This window comes from Sinocyclocheilus rhinocerous, unplaced genomic scaffold, assembly GCF_001515625.1.
Source record: "Sinocyclocheilus rhinocerous isolate Xijiao unplaced genomic scaffold, SAMN03320098_v1.1 scaffold19, whole genome shotgun sequence".
Taxonomy (NCBI): Eukaryota; Metazoa; Chordata; class Actinopteri; order Cypriniformes; family Cyprinidae; genus Sinocyclocheilus; species Sinocyclocheilus rhinocerous.
In genome coordinates this window covers 1232898-1247421 of record NW_015638975.1, presented here as the reverse complement: position 1 = coordinate 1247421, position 14524 = coordinate 1232898, and the positions used below count along the sequence as shown (strand labels likewise).

The 14524-nt window shown below is 37.0% G+C and overlaps 1 protein-coding gene and 1 pseudogene across 1 annotated transcript in view; both read left to right on the top strand.

The window, feature by feature from the left end:
- LOC107750604 (talin-2-like) overlaps positions 1 to 7786 on the top strand; it is a 55386-nt pseudogene extending 47600 nt beyond the window's left edge.
- A 3123-nt stretch (positions 7787 to 10909) lies between these two features.
- tpma (alpha-tropomyosin) overlaps positions 10910 to 14524 on the top strand; it is a 7217-nt gene continuing 3602 nt past the window's right edge. The window contains exons 1-3 of the mRNA XM_016565922.1: positions 10910 to 11171; positions 11523 to 11648; positions 13759 to 13892. Of these exons, the coding sequence (XP_016421408.1) occupies positions 11058 to 11171; positions 11523 to 11648; positions 13759 to 13892 (374 nt within the window). The 5' untranslated portion in view covers positions 10910 to 11057. The remainder of the gene's footprint in view (positions 11172 to 11522; positions 11649 to 13758; positions 13893 to 14524) is intronic.

Below are 14524 nucleotides of genomic sequence, written 5' to 3'. Positions count from 1 at the left end.
TTTGAATGGGGAAACATCAAATTCTCCAAAACTGTTCGCCAAACTTACGATTAAATTTCATATTTGAAATCACCAATGAAATCTGACAACAACTGTATCATAAATGTTGTTTATTTTGCTCAGTTAGCGTTAAAAAAGCTTATTTTTCAGGCTAGATCAGCCAGTGCGCATGACTGTTTCTATAGCAACCAGGACTTCTAACGGCAGCTGCAGACTTTACCGATTAGCGATTGGCTCTTTTGCTGAAAAGGCGGGGCTTCGTTCGATAGAGCAGCCATATTGAGTGTTGCATTGTTCCCCATTCAAAACTAAGTGACACGTCTTGGGTATTCTATAGTATTTGGTACCGTAAGTGCCAGTACAAAATAATTCCATCTTTCCGGTCTTCATTTAGAACATTTTCTTATTTAACCACATTTGTGTCTTGTTCATTTGTTTTGTGGTATTTCATTTGTGTTCAGCACTGTGACTAAATTAATTACTCTCTGGCTTGCTTTGTTTTAAAAAACACCATAAATTTTTTATTCACCTGACACACATTCAGTTATTGCAGCATGCCTCCCTGTATTGATTCCAGGCCATGCCAAACATTAGTTAAGTGCGTGTATTGTGTGTTTAGGCACTGAGTGGGTCGACCCTGAGGATCCTACTGTGATCGCCGAAACTGAGTTATTGGGAGCTGCGGCCTCAATCGAAGCAGCAGCCAAGAAACTTGAGCAGCTCAAACCAAGAGCCAAACCGAAGGTAGTGTACATGCTTAATACACTCTTTAAAGACTACACTAAATTAATGGATTGTAAGGGCACTGTGCAGTGCTCTGTAATATTTGCAGTTATGTGTATATATACGCTAGCGGTCAAAGGTTTAGAATAATTACGATTTTTGTAATGTTTTTGAAAAAAGTCTCTTATGCTCACCAAAGCTGCATTTTAATATATACAATTTATTCCTGTGTTGGATAAGCTGAATTTTCAGCAGCCATTACTTCAGTCCTCAGTGTCACTTGAACCTTCAGAATTCATTAAGAATTTATTTTGATTTTCATTTTCATTTAAATGTAATGGAACTCAATAGAAAACAGTTCACATTATGTCTGTTTTTACTGTCTTTTTTGATCTTGTAAATGCAGCCTTAGTGAGCATAAGAGACTTTCAAAAACATAAAAAAAAAACTTTATAAAATGTTACCAGTAGTGTATTAATGTTTATTAATATTATATATTATGATATATATATAATGTGCATTTGTAATTTATAATAAATATAAAACATGTATATGTTTGCATGTGTTTATAGTATGAAGGAATTCCAAATGCCACGATAAATTCCTTGTGTGTATGCATACTTGGCCAATAAAATATAATAATTAAACACAGCTATGATTAGGTGTAGTGTGTAGTAGAGGCCCAAAGATTGCATTAAGCAACTCAAAAAGAACTGTAAAACTGAGACATATGAGCTGATCTTATTATTTTTGCTGTATAAGACAAACACATACAGTGACAATACAATAGTAACACATTTACTGATTGCAAAATTGCTGCCATCAGTTCTTGATAAAAAAATTCCATAATTCTCCAGTTGTTTTGTATTTTGCCCTTTTTTTAATATACAGTCTTAACACAGTGAGCCAATTTCTTATTAACTCCTCAAGATGTTACAACTACATTTTTCATGATATTTTTGTTTGCAGCAAGCTGATGAGAATTTAGACTTTGAAGAGCAGATACTTGAGGCAGCCAAATCTATCGCTGCAGCCACCAGCGCTCTTGTAAAATCGGCTTCAGCAGCTCAGCGAGAACTCGTAGCCCAGGGCAAGGTAAGAAGACATAGCATGAGCCGCAAAAAATGTTTATTAATCAGTCCGTAAAATGATTATTTATAGCAACCGTTTTTCCTTAGTTTTTCCATTTACTCAGTTTTTATAGAATAATAACAGCCATTTCTTTTTTTCCTTTCTGAAGGTGGGAGCCATCCCTGCTAATGCTTTGGATGATGGACAGTGGTCCCAAGGGCTAATATCTGCTGTAAGTCCTTAAGGATTCAAAAGTGCAGATAAAATGTCATCATGTTATATTCCTTTATGACTTCTCTGTTTCTTTCTACAGGCACGCATGGTTGCCGCAGCCACCAGTAACCTCTGTGAGGCAGCGAATGCATCAGTCCAAGGTCATGCCAGTGAAGAAAAGCTCATCTCTTCTGCCAAACAAGTGGCTGCTTCCACTGCACAGCTGCTGAAAAAGCTTATTTTTCAGGCTAGATCAGCCAGTGCGCATGACTGTTTCTATAGCAACCAGGACTTCTAACGGCAGCTGCAGACTTTACCGATTAGCGATTGGCTCTTTTGCTGAAAAGGCGGGGCTTCGTTCGATAGAGCAGCCATATTGAGTGTTGCATTGTTCCCCATTCAAAACTAAGTGACACGTCTTGGGTATTCTATAGTATTTGGTACCGTAAGTGCCAGTACAAAATAATTCCATCTTTCCGGTCTTCATTTAGAACATTTTCTTATTTAACCACATTTGTGTCTTGTTCATTTGTTTTGTGGTATTTCATTTGTGTTCAGCACTGTGACTAAATTAATTACTCTCTGGCTTGCTTTGTTTTAAAAAACACCATAAATTTTTTATTCACCTGACACACATTCAGTTATTGCAGCATGCCTCCCTGTATTGATTCCAGGCCATGCCAAACATTAGTTAAGTGCGTGTATTGTGTGTTTAGGCACTGAGTGGGTCGACCCTGAGGATCCTACTGTGATCGCCGAAACTGAGTTATTGGGAGCTGCGGCCTCAATCGAAGCAGCAGCCAAGAAACTTGAGCAGCTCAAACCAAGAGCCAAACCGAAGGTAGTGTACATGCTTAATACACTCTTTAAAGACTACACTAAATTAATGGATTGTAAGGGCACTGTGCAGTGCTCTGTAATATTTGCAGTTATGTGTATATATACGCTAGCGGTCAAAGGTTTAGAATAATTACGATTTTTGTAATGTTTTTGAAAAAAGTCTCTTATGCTCACCAAAGCTGCATTTTAATATATACAATTTATTCCTGTGTTGGATAAGCTGAATTTTCAGCAGCCATTACTTCAGTCCTCAGTGTCACTTGAACCTTCAGAATTCATTAAGAATTTATTTTGATTTTAATTTTCATTTAAATGTAATGGAACTCAATAGAAAACAGTTCACATTATGTCTGTTTTTACTGTCTTTTTTGATCTTGTAAATGCAGCCTTAGTGAGCATAAGAGACTTTCAAAAACATTAAAAAAAAACTTTATAAAATGTTACCAGTAGTGTATTAATGTTTATTAATATTATATATTATGATATATATATAATGTGCATTTGTAATTTATAATAAATATAAAACATGTATATGTTTGCATGTGTTTATAGTATGAAGGAATTCCAAATGCCACGATAAATTCCTTGTGTGTATGCATACTTGGCCAATAAAATATAATAATTAAACACAGCTATGATTAGGTGTAGTGTGTAGTAGAGGCCCAAAGATTGCATTAAGCAACTCAAAAAGAACTGTAAAACTGAGACATATGAGCTGATCTTATTATTTTTGCTGTATAAGACAAACACATACAGTGACAATACAATAGTAACACATTTACTGATTGCAAAATTGCTGCCATCAGTTCTTGATAAAAAAATTCCATAATTCTCCAGTTGTTTTGTATTTTGCCCTTTTTTTAATATACAGTCTTAACACAGTGAGCCAATTTCTTATTAACTCCTCAAGATGTTACAACTACATTTTTCATGATATTTTTGTTTGCAGCAAGCTGATGAGAATTTAGACTTTGAAGAGCAGATACTTGAGGCAGCCAAATCTATCGCTGCAGCCACCAGCGCTCTTGTAAAATCGGCTTCAGCAGCTCAGCGAGAACTCGTAGCCCAGGGCAAGGTAAGAAGACATAGCATGAGCCGCAAAAAATGTTTATTAATCAGTCCGTAAAATGATTATTTATAGCAACCGTTTTTCCTTAGTTTTTCCATTTACTCAGTTTTTATAGAATAATAACAGCCATTTCTTTTTTTCCTTTCTGAAGGTGGGAGCCATCCCTGCTAATGCTTTGGATGATGGACAGTGGTCCCAAGGGCTAATATCTGCTGTAAGTCCTTAAGGATTCAAAAGTGCAGATAAAATGTCATCATGTTATATTCCTTTATGACTTCTCTGTTTCTTTCTACAGGCACGCATGGTTGCCGCAGCCACCAGTAACCTCTGTGAGGCAGCGAATGCATCAGTCCAAGGTCATGCCAGTGAAGAAAAGCTCATCTCTTCTGCCAAACAAGTGGCTGCTTCCACTGCACAGCTGCTGGTGGCGTGCAAGGTTAAAGCTGAGCAGGATTCAGAGGCTATGAGGAGGCTACAGGTATATACGGTTACATAAAGAAAAATACTAAATCCATTCTGATATTTTAAATGGTAACTGCACTGTACATGTTCACATATAAACCTAGGCTTACATTACTGCCTTCATTGAACATGAATTTCATAGGCACATTTCTTGAACTTCTTATGTGTTATCTGCAGGCTGCAGGCAATGCTGTGAAACGCGCCTCTGACAGTCTGGTTCGAGCGGCCCAGAAAGCTGCTTTCAACAAGGCAGACGATCATAATGTGGTGGTCAAGACCAGGTTTGTTGGAGGAATTGCTCAGGTAAGATTACAGGCTGAATTCTGCCTATGGTTAATTCAATAATAATTAGTTAAGAATAATAAATAATTGTATTGGTTATTAAAATAATATTATTATTAAAATAATTATTTTATTTTTGTTGTTGTTGTTGTTAATAGTAATAAATATATTTGTGACCCTGGACCACAAAACCAGTCATAAGGGTACATTTTTCGATATTGAGATTTATATATCATCTGATCAAAGCTGAATAAATAAGCTTTCCATTGATGTATGGTTTGTTATGATAGGACAATATTTGGTCAAGATACAACTATTTGAAAATCTGGAATCTGAGGGTGCAAAAAAATCCAAATAATGATAAAATTGCTTTTAAAGCTGTCCAAATGAATTTCTTAGCTATGCATATTACTAATCAAAAATTAAGTTTTAATATATTTACGGTAGGAAATTTACTAAATATCTTCATGGAACTTAATATCCTAATGATTTTTGGCATAAAAGAAAAATCGATAATTTTGACTCATAACAATGTATTTTTAGCTATTGCTACAAATATACCCTTGCTACTTATGACTGGTTTTGTGGTCCAGAGTCACATCTATATAGACAATGAACTCTGCGTAAATATGCAGTGTAATACAAAAATACTCAGAATAAGTCTAAAATGCATCTTCAGGTCATTTTTATTGCTGCTTATATGATATAATAATAATAATAATAGCAATAATAATACTTATTGTTTCTTATTATTATCATTATCAACAGATCAATAGATAGATGGATAATAAATAAATAAATAAATGTCATTTAATTTATGTAGACAACAAAATGTGTGCTATATAACAAAAATACATTTTTTATTAATTAATTATTATTGTTTTGACTGGGACTAATAATTATAATAACATTTTGTATTTTAAGGTTATACTCTCCCATATTGGCTTTATTCAGTTCATATTTTTTTGTGTTGTGCTTTGTCTGTTTGGCCCAGATTATTGCTGCTCAGGAGGAGATGTTGAGGAAGGAGAGGGAGCTGGAAGAGGCCCGTAAGAAGCTGGCACAGATCAGACAACAGCAGTACAAGTTCCTGCCAAGTGAACTCAGAGAGGATGAGGACTAAACAGAAATGCTGGCTTCCCTTTGATCAAATAATCCACCGTTTGATTTTTGCCTTCAGGACACAGATGAATTTCTCTATAGTGCAGTCCATACGACACATACTGAATTGATGAAGGGTTATTGATTCAGTTGACTGGATTGTGAATTTTTTAATATTTAAACTCTTGAACATTTCAAACAGCGACCGTCTTGTCTCTTTAACCGTGAATGTGTTCATGCCTCCTCCACACCCTCATGAAGAAGCTTTGAATTTCTGGCATGAATCTGAACTTGTGAATGTGTGCATGAAGATTTTGGAAGCACATTACCGTGTGCTCAGAACAGCCAGGATTACACTTTTGGGATTGGAGTGTTGAGGAAGAAATAAGTGAACTCTGTTCGATCTCAGTCATTAAAATAAAGCATTTATTGGGTTTCAAACAAGGTGCAGACTTTAATGCTTTCATCATTTAAAGTCAAGAAGCAAAGAAACCTGATTGTTAGAGACTCCAGTTGAATGTTTAACATTTGTACATTTGTAATGGTGAGATACATTTTTTTATGCTTTCATTGCTTCGAAGTTCACGGAGTATACAAATAAAAGATATTTATGTAGACAAACAAATGTAAAGTAAATGTGCAATGTTAAACAAAACCACTCCGAATAAGAGTCTAAAAGGCATAATCTCCAATGAATTCTTCTTGCTGCCCATACGCTTTATAAGAATGTAATGACTGGATGTAATGATTGATGTATTAAATCTGGAGAATCAGAAAGCCATACTAACCTCAGAAGATCTGTGGAAATTCCATCTCTAACCCCTTAGAACTGACGTTATACCACAACAAAATACTGAATGTATATTCAATTATAATAGAATCGCTCCTATTGTTGTTTTGGGCACAAGGATGTAGGACATGGCTGAATGGATGAGTTGCACTTCACTTTATGTCGAGCCAGACATACTTTGAGTGACTTTTCTTCTCATACTGAAATTACTGGCCACTGCAGTATTTTACAGTGCTGTTTGTAGCTGCTTTTATTTTCTCTTCATTATGTCTTCTTTATCTAAAGTTTCTAAACCATTTGATGCTGGTATGACTTTCTGATTTTTAGCCTTATGCTCTAGTGTGTCACTTTTATGCTTGTATTTTGGTCATATGCAACCCTGGAAATCTGTTCTCAGTGCTTTATTGCTTTGCCACAGCAACTCTTCTGTCTCTGGCTTTATGTACATTTAGTTTCAGTGCCTTAGTTTATCACTGTCAAATGAACATATCAGTTCTCTGACTGTAGGAGACAAGATCAGGTGTTTATATTCTGGCTTGCATTCACCATAGAGTGAGAGTGTGTGTGTGTGTGTGTGTGGAAGCTGAGTTGCTACTACTCTGTTACTACTTTTGTGCTCTGATGCTCAGAGTTGAAATGGTACGAGTTGGTAATTACTACAGCAAGTCATTGTCATAAAGTGGCCTGTGAAACTCACTTTAAGCAGTTCCCCCTTTAGATCTGCCTAGAAAGTGTCTGTCTGCTTCATGTTGCTGTAAATATATATGGCTTATATACAAATGTACGACTGTATGTTAAGACAGCACACGTTTGTACTGCATTTCTTGTGCATGCTCCATTACATTTAATGGCAGAGTTGGAGAATGATCAATGTTGCCAGCTCATGCATTGTGTAGATGACTATAGAAGTCTAAAATATTGAGAGTCCTGAATGTGACTCCACATTTTGAGAAAACCAATTGACTTTGTTTATTTGTGGGTGTCTTTGAACGACTGCCTGTATGATCATTGCAGTAAATGAAGTTATACATGTAAAGCTTCTGCCTATATGGAAGAAAATTTTAACTTAAAATAAAGGGTTTCAAAGTATAGTTCTCTTCACATGATGTTCGTATGGAATGTTTTTCTTGCACTTTTGACCTGAAAGTGAATTGGCAATGAAACTGTATGGTATAAAGCTGGTTGTGCACTGAACAGTGTTAGAGAGTTAACTCTCAATTCTTATTTTTAATGTTTCCTCGTACGTGGTATATTAGAGAATTAACTCTCACAAAAAAATTGTAATCCTTCATTGATTAAAGTTGTATATTACAAAAACAATTGGGCCTCAGGTACCTGTCACTTTCTTTATCCTCTTTAATCATTTTGAATGTGTGGTTAACGTGTACAATAATAATAATGTATTAATACTTTGTTAATAGCATTATTATTATTATTAGTGTTGATACTTTTTTAATTCCTACAGTTAATTTTTTTAAACACATTCCAACATGTAAATAGATATAGGGAAACATACTGGAAAGTGTAGTATAATTAAAATTAGTAGTGAAGTTGTAAAAAGTGTTATTATAAAATAGGTGGTTACTATAGCTGCCTGCTATTAAAAAATCATTTAAAATTTGTTAAAAATTAAGTTCACTTAAAGGAAAATAAAATACGCAAGTTCAGTATTAGTTCTGAGGCCAGGAGTAATAAGTTTGCAAGCTTGAGTTTGGAATAATGTTCTACACCGTCATCTGTAAGTTTATGCAGTCTACATTTAGAAGGTTATAAATCTCTTAAGATGCCAAATAGAATCAACTTTGCCTTTTATCTACCATCTCCCCTTCTTCCACATATGCTTTGTGATATTTACATTACATACATCTAAAAGAAGCACATCTCAGTGATTTGTTATAGTGACTGACACAAAGTCTCTCTCATTTAGAGCATGTGCTCAGTCTCCTGTTTCTGTCTGCAGTTTTGCTGTTATTTTGAGCTATTCTTTACGATTGTGAACTGAGATGAGTAATCTGCCACTATAGATCAACTCAATATGACAGTACTGCATTAAGTTCGGGCTGACTGCTCCTTTAAGACATTGGCATGGGGGTAGGGCAGAGGTGGTATGTCTTAGTCAGCATGAGGGTATGGTGCTATATTGGGTGGGATCACATACTCGAGGAGGTGCTAATTTTAGTCCCCTGTGGGGAGATGGTCATAGCAGATATGCATGTTTAAAGATTCACAGTTGGTACAATTAGAGTTGCAATTGGATTGGCAAGTAGAACTGCCAAATTTCCTCAGACGGTAGATGTTTTCAAACATAAGTTTCAAGCATTAAACAGCCTGTATAACTTCCTTGGGAGAGGAGAGGATGGTGAGAAGTACACACATTGTGTATGGTTATATGTTATATGTGTAATACTTACTCTGCCAACATAATGGAGTTTATGGCTATTTAATTCTATTACACCATAACAGCAGCTCTGCTCTCTCCAGCACACATACTTTTATCTTGGATCTCAGTAAACAGAATATAACCTAGCATATCAATTTTACCAGTTTCCTTTAGTACTACATTTTAATGTCGCAGATTTCTGTAAACTAATTCAAATTATATTGCTCCAAATTGCTGTATTCAAATGATACAGAATAGTCCTATCAAAGCTATAGCCTATTCAGCAGCATTCAGAAAATCTTGAAGTTGAATCAAAGGCATTTAACAGGTTGAGGTGCCAGGCATAAGTGAGTTGTTGAAAGGTTTCCCACAAGAGGAAACTTTGCACATCTGCTTGAATGTCTCTGGATATAACATGCTAGTCTGATCATTCTGGAAGGCTAACTGCAGAAAGCAGTGAGGAAAAGAATGAAACTAGAATACACTTTTAGAAATCAAGGGTATTTATTGGTATATGGTTCCACAAAGAACCTTTAACATTGATGGAAACTGGTTCTCTATAGTGGGAAAAGTTTCTTGAGATTAATAAAATGTTCTACACAATAAGAAAATTGTTCTTTTAAGAACCGTTCACAGAAAAATGGTTCTATAGCATTGCTGCAAAACCCCCCGTTGGATTTTTTTAAAATTAAGAGTGTAGGTGATCATAATCAATCTCAAGGCAGTACGCATAATAAATAATTAGTCATAGAGAAACAATTCAAAGTGCATATGTTTTTTCCTAACGCTTAATGTTAGACCATGAAAGCAGGAGCATGAAAGTCAAGTGTCCATGTTAATTCCATGCATACTATAATGAATTACTATAATAAAAATGCATATACAATTGTTCATTACATTTGTAATAGACAATGATAAAAACACCGTTGTGTGATTCAAGATTAAGGTTAGTTGTGTGTGTAGAAAGTCTTACAACAGCTAAGAAGAGACTGTGGCAGGTGCTTCCTTCAGGAGGGGAAGGGTAAAAATAACCTCCTGGAGGAAAGTTCATGGTGTGTGAATGTGAGAGTATAAGAAATTAATATTGAGGGCAAACACCTCAGCTTTGTAGAAAGACTGTATCTTATGATCTTCTTATTCAAAACCCCCTGTTATAAACTGTAGAACAAATATAAAGCAAACCATTATCTGATCTAACTTGCAAGTATAAGAAATCTGAACCTAAGTAACCTAACTCCTAAGTGAAAATGTATTAAATGATGTAGCAAAGCTCAAACAGAGGCGTTACATGGGGCTTGTATCTTCGCGGCATGGCTGACAGCTGTAGCTGTGCCACACGACACGTCGTTGTGATTCCAAGAGATTTGGGGGGTTTTACCGCGGCCGATTAAAGCCAGCACGGTGCTTGGCAATGAATGCAAGCGTGCTGAAAGATTGCTGTTCAACAGCCACCGTATCTAAAGCTCTTCAGATTATGAACAATGCCTGAGGGACTCGTTGACATGCCTCTCTGTTACTAGACTGACCCAGAGATAGTAACGCCTTCCCATAAGATAATCACTTTAATGAGCCCCTCGTGTGCTGTATAAAATCAATCGATTTTTTTTCTCTCTCTGTAAAGATTTTTAGTTTTCTTTTTAAATAGTTTATGGATGGGAAAAAAATCATCTTTTTATTTAGCCAGCCTAAACATTATATGTTGGGGTTCGCCTTATCAGCGTTTTGCATCAGTTGGACAACGTGCAAATTGCTTTCCGGACAGTTTTGCCCCTCTTCCCTCATTTTCTCTCCAGGTTCAGGGTGTTAGAAATAGGAACACGGCCCCCTTGTAAGACGTATTGGCCCTCAGATCCCATATATAGGCATTTCAATAGTCAAATGTCTGAGGGCAGCGAATCGCCGTCCAGATCCTTAAAAAAAGACGCGACGCAGGAGGAACCGCTAAGGGCCGTTCCCAAAAAAGTATTGGGTGTCTTGCGGAACTTCTCAGGCTCCTGTGAAGGCACATATTTGACAGGCTACAGCGAGACCAGCTCGCACTCCAGCTCAGCGTTCAGTTCAGCACAGACGCTCATCGCCTCTCTCAGTCCAGTGTTTGGTGCGACCACCCATACACAAACGCAGCCATGGATGCCATTAAGAAGAAGATGCAGATGCTCAAGCTCGACAAGGAGAATGCCTTGGACAGAGCAGAGCAAGCTGAGGCCGATAAGAAGGGAGCAGAGGACAGAAGCAAGCAGGTTGGAAATAGATCGGGCGCTCTTGCATCTGGGTGGCTCTTTTGCACCTTTATAAATCAGATTTTACATAGGCTGCTTTTGTTTTTACAGCTAATTATGCTGTAGCCTATGGCATAATCCCATTTTAATAAGCTTTTCTGTTCCTATTCTATCTTATATTTTATTTCTAATTCTACCTTATATTTTTTTCATATCAGATGTCTCACTGCTACAGTAGACTATCTGTTTTATAGGCCTGCATGGTTTACTTATGTTAATTGCACATATAATGCATAGTTATAAACGCAGCTGGGCAGCTGTTCTTGTCTCTCTCCATGTGTATTAGGTTCTAACATACTGTTCCTCCTGTAGCTCGAGGATGACCTGGTCGCCCTGCAGAAGAAGCTGAAGGCAACTGAGGATGAGTTGGACAAATACTCTGAAGCCCTGAAGGATGCTCAGGAGAAACTGGAGCTGGCTGAGAAGAAAGCTACCGATGTAAGCATTCAGGGAAACTTAGGGTCTCTCCCGTCTGATGTCTCCCGTCTGATGTCACGCAACCTGCGCCCATCCCTGCTAGACAGACAGTCTGTTCAACTTACTAGCCTATTTCATTTTTACCTTCACGTAGTAGGCCTACTTCTGACATTGTTTTTACCGACTAAACTTTATCGGGAACTGCAAAAAAAAAGTATTTTAAAATGACACCGGCCATTCTTAAATGTATTTGCACCACCTGGTAAACGAATAGCCTATACCAAGACACAGATGGGAAAACAGTCTGCCAAATGTACAGTTGCAGGAGAGTGTATGCAAATGGCGGGTTAAATTTAGCAGTGCGCTTTATAAGGAAAGCATCTGGGGGATCGTTTGCCCACCAAAAGTGTCTTAATAGGGGTCCGTGTAGAATTTCACCTCACCCTTGCTGGATACCTAAGACCAGCGATCACCCATCAAGCTAGTTTGATAAACGATACAAACAATGATATTATCTAATAAAACATATATTAGTGAATAGCTAGGACTATAAATAAATAACAAACCACCTATTTAGGCTATAGCCTGATACAATGTGATAAAATATTAACAGCCTATTATGTAGATTTTTGACACGATTTTATTTTAATAATTAGCCTATAGACTGAAAAGTATTCCCTGACTTTAAGGGAGGAAACTTCTGAAGGAATTTCTGTCAGTAATTTTGTGGCCGCAGTTCCAATAGAATCGCCTTGGCACCCCTATAGCTTTTTGGCGCCCCTAGCGAAGTTAGCTAACCTTCAACTATCAAAGACTTCAAAACAAATCACTATAGAGTTTACTGAATAAACATTTATTTAGCGCACCTTTGTAACCAACTTTCTAATATTTCAAAACTAATTTGAAGCTGTAAGCTTTTAGCTATGTTAAAATACTTGTAGGACCCCTCGTTTTTGCAGTTTCTGTGAAATTCAAGCTTCTATTGAGGGAGAGGGTGTCATTCGATATAAAGCCCAAAATACTCGGTTCACTCTGAAACAATTATCCAACTCAATGGATTTCCAGTGGATTGTGCTCGACCTGTATTGCAGCAACATTTCACAAGATGGCGCTGTACGCCTAGACAATGACACAGTTAACAGGTTGCACAGAATTCAGTGCCCAAACGAGTGCAAAATCTGTAAAAGCAACAAAGTGAAACGAATAGGCGGAGAGATGAAAATGCATTTAACAACAGTGCAGTTTTGATAATCTAATTCATTAAATTTAATTATTTTTAAAAATACTGTTCAATATTTAAGACAGTTTTCATCCTAGTGATAACACAGGAAACTCATTGACATTTCTTTAGGCAATTAATTTAGGCAATAAGCAGGTCATGTGGTTTAAAAATTATAATACAGCCTAGCCCTTAATCCATTGACTTCCGGTGTTTGGTAAAGCGTTACCAGTCACTGGCTGGGAATCAAGGTGGGCTATTTTCTTTACTGGAGCCCCGTTAACACCCCGTGATACCCCATCCAAACAAACCACAGGATTCGTGATGGCTGCTGGTACGGCGTATCTCGACGCTGTGAAAAAGAAAACCAGGTCACTGCAAGAACAAGCAGACGATGCTGAGAGCAGAATACAGAGACTACATCGAGGCCGAGCGCGCAGCCAGGCAATCTGTGAGCTTACGATAATGATTTAAGTGCATTAGCAGGCCAACTGCAGCGCGTTTTCGCATCAGATTACATCAAAAGGCGGAAAATGGCAAGAAAATCATTCTAAAATTATGTTTAAACAACGTTTTCGTCGTTAGAAAGTTCGCAATAATTGATTGTGTACTGGCGCTTAATGGATGGAGAGGGCGGTGATGCTTTTTGACAGGTGACGTCCTCCCATCTTTAAACAACGCGTTGCTTTAATGGTTTAATGTTGCCCAGAAAATTAGTAGACGCTAGCATTTGAATGTTGTGAGGTATTTGTCAAGATATCGTGTATCCCTTTTAAAACCATAGTATGTAAAACGACAGTGTTATAAGTTCTAGACTTTTTTTTCTCACGAAAGCGCTGTTTAAATCTGTTATTAATGTAGACTAGACTAGATTAGTGCGCGGTGAGCTCAATACTCGTTGTCTGTGCGCAGGCTGAGGGCGACGTCGCTTCACTGAACAGACGCATCCAGCTGGTTGAGGAGGAGTTGGATCGCGCTCAGGAGCGTCTGGCCACTGCTCTGCAGAAGCTGGAGGAGGCTGAGAAGGCTGCTGATGAGAGTGAGAGGTGTGTATGAAAACTCATAGACCACTTATTATGACTAGGGCACAAAACAAGCCCTGAGACTCTTAGAAAGAACTTTCTTCTTTTGCAAAAAATGGCAAGAGGTCAAGGACGTCAAATGTGACCCTTTGACCACAAAACCAGTCATAAGGGTCGATTTTTTTAAATTGAGACTTCAAAATAAATAAGCTTTCCATTGATGTATGGACAATATTATTATTGTAGGACAATATTTGGCTGAGATATACAACTATTTGAAAATCTGGAATCTGAGGGTGCAAAAAATCAAAATATTGAGAAAATCGCCTTTAATTAAAGCTGTCCAAATGAAGTCCTTAGCAATGCATATTACTAATCAAAAATTAAGTTTTGATATATTTAAGGTAGGAAATGTACAAAATATCTTCATGGAACACGATCTTTATTTAATATCCTAATGATTTTTGGCATAAAAGAAATATCGATCATTTTGACCCATACCTTGTATTGTTAGCTATTGCTACAAATATACCCGTGCTACTTATGACTGGTTTTGTGGTCCAAGGTCACAAATATGTTTTTATTTTCCCAATTTTATTTTCCATTTTTAATTGAGACATTTTTAAATAAAAGTTAAAACCATGATATGGAATTTT